General features: G+C 49.8%; 1 protein-coding gene across 1 annotated transcript; it reads right to left on the bottom strand.

Annotated features, from left to right (window-relative positions):
• Nucleotides 1-1,514: 1,514 nt before the first annotated feature.
• Nucleotides 1,515-9,527, bottom strand: LOC139217369 (retinoic acid-induced protein 1). The gene is made up of 3 exons (XM_070848706.1): nt 2,991-9,527; nt 2,662-2,755; nt 1,515-1,576 (listed from the first exon to the last, which is right to left on the bottom strand). The coding sequence occupies exons 1-3, from the start codon at nt 9,525-9,527 to the stop codon at nt 1,515-1,517; spliced, it is 6,693 nt and encodes a 2,230-aa protein (XP_070704807.1).
• Between the last annotated feature and the right edge of the window lie 1,669 nt (nt 9,528-11,196).

Raw genomic sequence — 11,196 nt, 5'->3', positions numbered from 1 at the left:
AGGCTGCTCAGAGTAAATTGGCACGGCACAGACCCACACACACAGACCCTCAGATCCCTGAGCTGATGACAGCTCTGCCTCAGCCCGCTAACAACAATCTCTCTGTGTCTTGCTCTCCTTTTCTCTCTGTTTCTCATACTCTATTTCTGCTGCTTAGACGTGGGAGTTGAGGTGAAGAGAGGCGAGGAGAGGAGCAGAGAGGAGATGAGAGAGAAAGAGGGAGGAAGGGATGAGGAGGGATGAAGGGAGGATGGCTGAAAATGGAAAAGGGAGCTCGCAGGAGATGAGAGGTGAAGGGAGTGAGACGGAAGGGAGCTGGAGCAGCGGGGGAGCGCAGAAGCAAAATAAGGGGAACAGAAAAAAAAAAATAACAAGAGAAAGAGGGAGAGAGTAAGAGAGAGGAAGGGTGGAGAGAGCATGTGGGGAGGATAGCAGGCAGCTATGCTGGGTGGGGTGTTTTGATCAGCAGCCAGCTTTTCATCCCTGTCAGTCTGCACAGAGGAGAACAGGAAAGGAAGGGGGAGAGAGGGAGGGAGGACGGAGAGATGCAGAGAGGGGAGGGAGGAAGGGAGGCTACTGCCACTGCTGCCTCAATGCACCGCTGCTCCCTGCTGAATGTCAGCATCCCTCCCTCTCCACCCCCCTTCCCTCCCCACACCACCACCGCCACCAGCTCCCTCTGCATTTGACCTTCCTCTACGCGCTGCACTGTAAATACGCCGCCACCAGATGGCGTCTGTCTTGCAGGAAAGTTGACTGTGGTGTGGACTGTTCAGATTAACACAAAAACAGTGACCCATTGTAATTGCAGTGCTCTGCAGTCATAACAGCGAGTGACAGTAAAACACAAGGGGCATAACTAAGTGCTCACACAGCCACTGGTGGGTGATATGGGTTTAGCTTGCCAAGGTCACTGGGTACATATTGATTTGGTAACAAAATACCGGTCAGTCCAAAATGAGATCCTGATCCTCATCATATTGGCATGGGAGTAGATAGGGATGAACACCACCCTGAACCCTGATGTTTTCTCCTCCGATTCTTTCTCTGTTTTACAAGAGCTGGCACTTGTGTTTTCTGTTTTGCACTGTATCATCTATCCAACCACGGTGCTGCTGCTTGTGACAGCAATGTGTGAACTCAATTTTTTCCATGCAGAGGAGAGAGATGAAGGATGGAGCTGAGTGGGATGGGGGGGGTAGGCTAGGAAGGGAGGCGAGGGGAGAAGGTTTTCAGAGCAGAGAGGGCATAAGTATCCTAAAGGGAAAAGAAACCTATTGTGCATACACACATACGAAAACATTCATGTCTGAGAGGTTGTTACCCTGGGAGATGCTAAGGCACACTAACTTGGATCCAAAAATTCCCTCCATCCAACCCCCCCCCCACTTTCTTTAATACATAACGTAATGTTAAAGCAGGGTGCAGTAATAATCTGGAGCCAATCAGCAGAAGTCAGATAAAAATGGACAATGTAAGGATTGACGTGCATGTATTCACAAGTTTTGAGCCTTTCATTTTCTTACCTCATGTTTAGGACATTTGATGGAGAAGTCATCCTCGTGAAATGTGCAGCCTAGGCAAAGACCGAGAAAGCAGAGAAAAGGAGAGAATAAGCTACAGTGTTGCAGATAGACAATAACAATAAATGAACCAAATAGCACGAGGCGAATACGCACAACAAGCCCTTCAACCTCCCTCGAAAAATCCAGATAAATGACATAGAGGTGGGGTTAAAATGAAAAATGAGCAAGACAGAGGTGCACAGCAAGAGAGAGAGAGAGAGAGAGAGAGAGAGAGCAACAGAGGAAAGAGAGAGACTGAGTGGATGAGTTGCGATGCAGGCAGGCAGTCAGATATGGCTGGTGCACTCAGCAGGATTAAAAGGGCCTCGCTCTGCTCCCTGTGCTGGCTAGGCAGACGTGGCAGGCCTTCTAATCCTCACACTGTACTTCCTTGGCATGAGGTAATGTAAGGGGAGGCCATACAACACATGTGCTGACACACAGACACTCACTTATATTGACAACAAAGAACAGGGACACACACACACACACATACAAGCATTGAGGGGAGCATACATTGGCATCGTGGTTGTAAGACGTAAGACTCATCATGAAGCATTTAGGCAAGCCACACACATAAATTCATGCAAACACGCACACATGCACGTTCAGTCCCCAGACAGCAGAATGGATGGATGGAGCCACAGGGGTTGTGGTCAATAATGCACACATACACCCCCCCCCCCCCCCCCCCCCCCCCCCCTCTATCTCTTCCCCCCTCTCCCTCTTGCGCACTCCAGGGTCCCACTTTCCTCTCATCATCCCCTTTATTCAAAGCTCCCTCCCTCTTTCCCTCCTTCCTCTCCTCTTTTGCTCTCCCCCAGCACTCTCAGACATCTCTCCTCGCACTCAATAATGTTACTTCTTGATGCGTTTTCCTTCTCTCGTTTTACCCACATCCGCTCTCCCTCCCCTCTCTTTCTCCCCTCTCCTTTCATTTTTCTCCTTTTTTTTTCCTACCTGCCTTATTTGTTCCCCTCCCTATTGCCCACTAAACCCACGTTCAATTTCCCATTCCCAATTTCCCTCCTCGCTTCTCCTCCCTCTGCCTGACTCTTCTTCCCTTTTCATCCCTTGTCGCTCTGTGGTCTCTTACCTATCTCTTTGGCGCAGACATAGTGGTATTTATGAGAGCAACCTCTCCAACAGCAGCTGAGGGACGCCCCCACAATCTGGCACTTGTAGCAGTTCTGGGGTTAGTCAGACAGACGGACATATGGACCGAGACCAGTAAAGAGACAAACAAATCGACCAATAGGGGCACATAGGGATAGAGAGAAGAAAAGAGGAAAAAACGTTGAAAAAAAATGTCAAAGAAGCTTCACATATTCTGAAAGTGACTGTTCACAGTATCTCTGATAACTTCCATAAACATGTGCACATTACAGAACAGTATAAACTCAGTGTTGATGATTGCTATCGTACCGTTTTGGCTGAATTGTTGGCAGCCTCCTTCAGTCCGTATAGCCTCCCAGCTATCATAATTACCCCCTTGGTCCAGATGGCACAGTTTTCATGGGCCCAGTGCTCCTTGGCCTCTGCCTCCACTTGTCGCCTTTGGAACGTGCTGTTACTGCCCTCTTGGTCACTTGAGGCCCCCGTCCTGATGGCCTGGAGCTGCCTCATCCTCCTGAACCTCTCACGGAGGGTTAATCTTCGCAGACCACCCTCCTGACCCATTCTTTCTGTTCTTTCTGCCCGTCTGTGGCGCCAATGATGGTGCCTACTACTACTGCCTTCTTGAGTGGATGCTTCTGTATTGCCCTCCTTTTCTGTGCTGTCCTCGCTCTCATCCTTCAAGGAGTTGCCTGGTTCTTCACTGCTGCTACTAGTGGTTTGCTCTGGCTCTTCCCTGAGGGATTCTGGGTGCCTGATCGTCAAACTTTTCCGTGGAACGCCATCCTCTGTGTAGTAGGGTCCACACAAATCACCTAGGTCTCTGTAATTTGCTGGCTTTCCACACAGGCTACATGTAAGACACCGGTCAATTAGATCTTTATTTACCAAGGGTCCCTGTAGCATGGCAGCAGTGTGTGGCACTATCTTTGCTACTGTGAAAGGATTCCTCATTCTGAGTATGCCCTTTTTTCTTCGTCTCTGAAATATTACTGCATCCTCAGGCTTGTTCACGATGGCACACCAAGAGGAAAAATCTCTGGAGTTGTTAATCCGTACGTAAGGACAGAAAGACAGTTTTGAATTTTGATGGACTGGTTTGCGCCTGATTCTTTTCACAGAAATTGTCTCAGGCTGTTTTTCTGATATTGTGACCACAGGACCCACGATACACGTCTCCTGCTTTTCCTCTGTTTCTCTTTCCATTCTTTCCCTCTCTTCTTTTTCTCTCTCCTCTTTTTCAGCCCGTTCACATCCTGCAGCCCTTACTACTGCCTCAATAACCTCGATGGCGTCTTTCATCCCAGGCTTTGGCCCAGGCTTTTTGTGAACCTTCACTGGCTTGCCAGGAATCTGCTCTGATGAGGATTTGCCTCGTTTCCTCTTTGTTGGATTTGCTGATGGTTTTCTTCCTCTCCTGGGTTTCTGGATGAGTTCTGTGCTGGTCACCTGGGGGGCTTCTGTGATTTCATCTGGGCTGATTGGCAGAGGTACTGTGGACTCTGCGGGGGTTACCTTCTCTTCTACCCTCTCCTGTTGTTGTTCCGTTGTTTCAATATTTGTCTCCTCGACTGTCTCCGTTTCTTCTAGAGGTGTTTGGCCTTTTCTCTTCTTCCTCCTCTGCTTTAGGTGCATCTCGTGGTTGTTTTTAATGGCCCTCTGCTTAGCTAGCCTTGGCGTTGTAACTATTAGGTTCCCTGCTTCCAAGGCTACTACAGAGGCATCTGTGCTCTCCACCATGGCCCATCTCTTCCTTTTAGTTCTGGCAGACTTAGTGGCTGCAGTAGATACGCCTTCTGAGGCCTGTTGCGTCCACTTTCCTGGAGCTGTGACTTCCACCGGGCCATCCATTGAGCTCCAAACCTTGTCAGCTCCAACACCGTGCTGTGTCCCTGGTTTAATATTTTCCTGTCTCGTCTCCTCCTTATCTACAACCTCTTCTCCCACCCCCTGTCTCACCTCCTCTGGCATCAATGCCTCTTGACTCACCTCATGCTTTTCTCTTTCTTGTGCCATCTCCTCTTTTCTCTGTTTCAATCCTTCTTGTCTACACTCTATGCTTTTCACTTGTCCCTCAATCACCTCACTGCTGTTTATGAGCGTAGATGTCTCACCTTCCTTTAAGACATGTTGAGACGAAGCCTTGGTTGTCACATCATCAGTTAGATTGCTGTCTATCTGGGGAATTGGGAGGTGTTTCTTTGAGCTAGGAGATGTAATTTTCTGCACCATGGCCTCATACTTCTGTCCTCTGCCTTTGCGTGGTGGAAGAACCTTTGTTTTAGTGGGGCACTGAGGAGGCACCACAGGCACATCACTTGTGATATCAGTGTCACTGATGTTGGGAGGAGTGTCTTTGGGTGGGGGAGTGACCACAGGGGCTTTCTTGGGTGGCCCTCGCTTTCTTCTGGGGCCCCGGACAGACTTCTCTTTAGGTGTAGAGACAATCTGTTCCAGCAGGGGAGGTTTGGGTGGTAATGATTTTGGTTTGGGCTTTGGACCCCTCTTTTTCTTCACTGGCATTGTAGAAAGCTCTGGGCTAAGATTCCGTTTTAATGGAAGTGATATCTTTTCTTCAGATTGCGTAATTGGGACTGGTGGGTCAAGCGGTGCGGATGGGTCTGCTGGAACATCTGTGCTTTTGACTGCATTAGAAATTGGAGGTAAAGCTTGTTCCACAGTAACAGATTCCTCTGCTTTCGGAGAAATGTCACTTGCTTTGATTTCTGTTAGTGTCTGGGGTGCAATATCTTCCCCTCTGATTTTTTCTTTTTCTTTTGACAGTTTTTCTTGTGAGGGCTTTCTGGATCTCAACACCATGTTCTTACCCTCCTTCTCTGGTGCCTTTGCCTCGTGGTTTGCCTGTTTTTCTTCCTGGTTTACTTGTGATATTGTAGCTTTTAGGCTCTTCCTGCCCCGGCTTTGCAGTCCTGTCAGTGGTTGAATGTCTTGTACCAGCTTTGCCTTGGAAACTGAGCCTTTGGGGCGACCCACTGGGGCCTTGATGGGTGAAATATCAGCAGGGGGCAGAACATCTGCAGGCTTGGGTCCAGGCTTAGGTCCTGGTTTTGGACCTGGCTTAAGAGCTGGTTTTGGACCAGGTTTTGGTCCAGGTTTTGATCCGGGTTTTGGCCCAGGTTTTGAACCTGATTTGGGCCCTGGTTTTCGTTTCACAGGAGTCTCAATTTTCAGTGGCAGCTCTGGTTCATTTGGCACAGGTTTTGGTCCTGGTTTTGGTCCTGGTTTAGGTCCAGGTTTTAGTCCAGGCTTTGGTCCAGGCTTTAGGCCAGGCTTAGGCCCAGCTTTTGGACCTGGCTTTGCTCCTGGTTTTGGCCCTGGTTTTGGTCCAGGTTTTGGTCCAGGTTTCAGCCCGGGCTTTGAGCCTGGCTTTGGGCCTGGTTTTCTCTTCACATGAGGCTCAACTTTGGGTGGCAAGTCTGGTGCATTGAATGAGCGAGTGCACATTCTTGAACGAAAACCATCAGTTAGCATTTTGGGAGTCTGGCTCACAATAGATTCCTGATGAGCTAGGTCCATTTGATCTGAGAATAGCACAGTTTTGCTTGGAGGCATGCAGGGTTTCTGTGTCGGTGAGGGGGCACCTTCTTCGTCCTTTTCCCCCTCCCTCTCCAAACCTAGCTGTCGCCTGATTCCCACACCTGAATGCATGATTCTTCTTCTGCCCCTAGCATGCTTACGTCCAAATGCCCTTGGCTGAGCAGATGGGGCCACAGGCTCTGGCTTGGCCAATGGGGTCACAGCACTGGCGCAGCTGATGCCCGGCTCCATGTCCTCATCACCTTTTTTTGGGGAGGGTGGAGTGTCTGCCCAGGAGGGGGCTGAGGGAAGTATCGACTTTCCTGGCAGCTGAGGAGAGTCTGGCTCCAGCACTTTAGCATCACTGTGATCAATATGATCCCTGGCCTGTGCTGGAGGTGCTGCCTTGTCATTGAGAGCGGAGAAGACTGGCATTGCAGACTGAGGCTGAGGAGCCGTGTCACCAATGGCTGACTCCCTTGCAGAAGCATCAGCTGCTGCTGTTGCAGCTGCTGCATTTGGATGAGCAGGCGCCCCTGCAGAATCAATGTCAATATGGAGCTCCGTACTCTGACTGTCTGTCCTGCTGCAGAGATCTCTAGGAGGCTTCTCTGGCCCATCTCTATTATTCATGTGCTCCTCAGTCGATGACTGGCTCACTTTCTCCCCCTCTCCCAGTTCCTGTCTAACCTCTGCAGACAGAGGAGGGGAAACAGAGTGTTGCTTTTGTTTCTGTATTTCATCCTCTCCCTCTTCATCTGCCCCCTCCTCTCCTTCCCCCTCCTCTTCGTCCATCTCATCTCTGCTCTCTCTCTTGTCTGAGTTGCTCTCATCCAAGGCCTCGACTTGGGGGGTTGGAGAGGTATTCTCTGAGCTGTCCTCCTTCTCTGTGGAATATTGATCCTGCTCAAGGTCACCCCTGGAAATGAAAGGTAATGTTTTCACCGAGCTCTCAGAAGCAGTTGGAGACTCAGATTTGAATGCCTCCGATTTCATTTCTTGGCCAAAGTGTTCCTTGTGACTGGAGTCAGAGAGGGCTGCTGGGGACTGTTCAACTGAGTCTCTTGCATCAGGGTCATATTTGCTCTGGACCTCTTGGTACACTGTCTCCTTATAGCAATAGCTTTTTTCTGTCATCTCTTTGTTTACTTTGCTGTAGAGAGCTGGGCATTTCTCTTCATCTGACCATTTCTCCAGATTCTCTGTAGATTTAGTTGTGTCTGAATCTCTCTCACGGTCAAGAGTCTTTTCTGTCAGCTCCTCTTTCTCAGCCGATTTCTCTGTCCAGGCTGATTCTTCAAAGTTTTCTTTAACAGGCTCATTGATATGCTGTATATCTGAAGGGGAGTCCCTTTCCTGTTTCATAGGACTGTGGATTGTAATGCTTGTAGGAGACCTCTCATCGCCAATGCTCTTCACAGGAGTATTCATGCCATCTCCCCCCTGCCCTGACTGGCATCTCGTAGGGTCGGGGGTAAGGTTGTGCAGACCTGAGTCCCCAGACCTGGTGGACATATCATCTGGAGATGTCATGGAGCATGAAGAAGCTGTGTCCACGCTGAGTTGTGTGTTATTGGGGGCCTGTGCTGGACTTCTGCCCTGACCACAGTAGTAGTAGCCTCTCTCCAGTTGTTCATCACTACTGCTGGAGTAGCCTCCCTCGTGGAGTTCCATGGGCATTGGCTGGTGTTGTGGGGTAGAATAAGGGTCCTGCATGGGGCCTCCTGCCACACTGCCACCACCGCCATCTGGATATGGAGGACCTTTGTACTCCTCACCCTTTTTGGAGGATGCCCCACTTCCAGCACTGCTGTTGCTCCCTCCACTGCTGCGCTTGCTGCCTTTCTTGTTGGCCACCAGGGCCTCTGAAAGCAAAAGCTGCTGGACATTATTAGAGATGTTCTCTACCTGAGAGGTGAGGGCATTCAGGCTCCACAAACTTGGGTTTGACAACAGCTTCTCTGAAAAGCGTTCTTTCATGGTGGGAACCTGCGGCGTGGTTGTGTAACTGTGGGGGACTCCGTGGGGCACGTTGGGTGAGGGGTGTGAGCGTGGGGGCATCAACATGGCGTTGGTACTGGCTTGCTCCTGCAAACCAGCTGAAGAGGATGAAGAGGAGGACGCCGCCCCAGGCGTCATGGGAGGTTGGCCATACTGAAATGACTCTGGATTGGTCATTAGTGGTGAAGGGGTAGAGCTGTACGAGGGGGAACGCCCTACAGAGCGTGCAGGAGAGTGGCTTGAAGAGGGGCTACAAGTCTGATAATACTGTTCTGGTGATCTGACAGACAACTCTGACAGACAGTAGTTTTGTTGAGGTTGGCTGTAGTGTTGGTATTTAGGGTGGGGCTCCTGGGGACTGGTCATGGTTTGTAAAGGGGGCTGCTGCTCGTAAGCTCTGGAGGGAGGCTGCTGGTAGCCATAACTGTTCTGAGTCGACCTGTAACCCCCCTGCTTCAGATTGCTGTGGCTGCTCATTTGTCTGCCATACTGGGAATTGGGCGGCATATTGTACCCTTTATAACAGTGGGGCATTGGGCTACACTTTTCCATGTATGGTGAAGGAGAGGGTGAGTGCTGGGGGTAGTGCAGGTGGCTCTGGGGGTACATGAGAGGGGAGGGGGCAGGGTTAGGAGGGTGGGGCTGGTGATGGGGGCTGGTATAGGCAGGGGTGGAGGGCTGGTGGCACTGGGTCTGGGAGTGGCCTAGCATGTTCTGGTCCATGTACTGGGAGGAGCCAGGTGCAGGGGTACCACCAGCCTCTATGCGCCCCACCATCTCCTGGTCATACTGTGCTAACTGGGCTGGGTCCTCCCATTTCTGCTGGAGGTGGCCCTCACTCATATACTGGGCTGTGTAAGTCCCAGGGCCCATGTGGTTACTATAGCCCCCAGGACCCTGTAGGTGCTGACTAGGGTTTGGTGGTGGTACTTTGCTTCCTCTGTAAGATTTCTTTGCCTGCTGGGGTGCTGAGCCCCCATTTCCACTTCCATTCCCTCCACCATTGCCTGGGTAACCAGAGTAGGCTTGCTGGCTGTAACAGTCCTTGGGTCCTCCTGCAGCTCCTGGTCCTCCAGCTGGAGGCATGCTTGTGGGGTTAGCCAGTGAATGAGCCTCATAGCCTGACCTGGTGTGCCCTGGGCCTGGGCCCGGGCCTGGATGTGGACCGGGCCCTGGGTGCGGGTGCTGGGGGTGGGGATGATGTGGGTGTTGCCGGTAGGTCTCCAGGCGGGATAATTCATGGGGCTCCTGCTGATAGCAGGGTTGGTTGCTGTGGTAACCACCACTGCGCTCACGGAAGGACTGCATAACTCTCTCCGTCTGTAGCCAGAGCAGGGAGGGGGAGGTGAGGTGAGACGGGAAGGGGGGGAAGGGGGTTAGGGGTTCTGAAAACAGGGAGAGAGGGGGAGGCAAGAGAAAAGAGAGAGGGTTAGCATGGTTGAGCCAAGGGTTTATGCATTCTGCAATTTTCATTGTTAAATTCTATTTTAACATTCACCCGGGGTCAAAACTAAATTCCTCCCCTTTCTGAGAACCATTGAAGATGATTTTCCTCACACTCAGTCACGGAAACATTCAAACACACACAGGTGTCTTAATCCCATGTGTGTTGTGTAGATTTTTAACCCACAAGCACAAATATATTCTACAAATCGCACTTGATTTCACAACAATAATTGTACTTTAGATTGCTCGCAGCACTAATACTTGTTTTGTCTTGTCCAGAAACTGTGCATATGCGTGTGTGTATGTGCATTCTTGTGTGTGTGTGTGTGTGTATAAAATGGCCCTTCAATTGTGCAGGCTCCAGGATCTGTTACTTAAGATGGAGGGACAGGCATGTGATGCAGTCTCTGGTGCAGTGATTGACATGTCTGGGAGAGAAAGGACAGAGTAGTGTGTGGGAACTTAATTACTTATCTGTAATAGATAAATAATCACAACAATTGCGCAACTGTGTGCGGGTGTGTATGAACATGTCTACAGAGCATAATAGAGAACAGGAAATTGTTGAAAGACTGCAGGCCACAGCAATGAGATGACATCTGAGCAGCATTTGTGTTGGGTCTGCACTGAACTCACTTACAGAGCCACTGTGGCTGTTTAGTTTTCCAGCTGATTTTGTATGATGCATTATTCATAACTGTTTTGTATCAAGTATGATCCCCAGACTTAGCCCCTTTTCCTAGCCACTCTAAGATATTACAGTTTATTACCTAAACAAACAATGTAAAGTGATATCTTCTGGTTGGTCTTTGATGCAGTGTTTCATAAAAGGTTCAATTGAGCCCTCCTTTTCTTCTCCTCTCTCCTCCCTGTCTTTTCCTGCACAGATGCAAACTCCAATTCCCTCCGAGGGGAAGTAGGAAGTGTTAGTGTGTGTGTTCGCGTGCATGTTTTCAGTACACCAGTAGGGGTGTCATAGAGTATTTGTGTGCTTTGTGTTTGGTGTGCTTGTTCCAGTATGTGAGTGCACGTGGCAATGTTTGTCTGTAATCTTTTGCCTGCCTATGCATGTGTATGTGTGTGTGAGAACTTGAGTGTGTGTTTATGCATTCATACAAAAGAAAAAGGAAGAGAGGAGGGGTGGAGAATGCTCCTGCTCTATAAAAGGAACAGAGTCACCTGGAGACAGAGCACTGAGCTTGTGTGTGTGCTTAAGTGTGTATTTGTGTGTGTATGTGTGTGTGTGTGTGTGTGTGTGTCAGCCAGTTCCAGCACAATATCCCGGCATTCAACCCGCCCCAGGGACAGTGGTGCATCCCACCAGACACACAGTAGCATTATTCATCTCTGAAACACACAATTTGTGTTGTGTGTGTGTGTGTGTGTAAGGAAGCAAAGCAGTGTGTGTGTTGCATCTTTTCATTCTTGTGTGTGTGAGAGTTTTTGAGTGAGTGTAGGTTTGTTTGTGTTTATGTATGCAGGTCCACAGCTTTTGGCTGTATGTTAAATACACACATACACACACACACAC

This window comes from Pempheris klunzingeri, chromosome 17 (genome assembly GCF_042242105.1).
Source record: "Pempheris klunzingeri isolate RE-2024b chromosome 17, fPemKlu1.hap1, whole genome shotgun sequence".
Classification (NCBI taxonomy): Eukaryota; Metazoa; Chordata; class Actinopteri; order Acropomatiformes; family Pempheridae; genus Pempheris; species Pempheris klunzingeri.
The sequence above is the reverse complement of the archived record's forward strand: the minus strand, read 5'-3'. Positions and strand labels throughout refer to the sequence as shown.

Bases quoted from the DNA above. Each gene is read 5' to 3' on its own strand.
- LOC139217369 (XM_070848706.1), bottom strand. From the start codon at position 9,527: ATGCAGTCCTTCCGTGAGCGCAGTGGTGGTTACCACAGCAACCAACCC. The intron at 2,756-2,990 runs GTACGATAGCAA...GACTAACCCCAG, and splicing joins CCAACAATTCAGCCAAAACG to AACTGCTACAAGTGCCAGAT. The intron at 1,577-2,661 runs GTAAGAGACCAC...GTCTTTGCCTAG, and splicing joins TGTCTGCGCCAAAGAGATAG to GCTGCACATTTCACGAGGAT.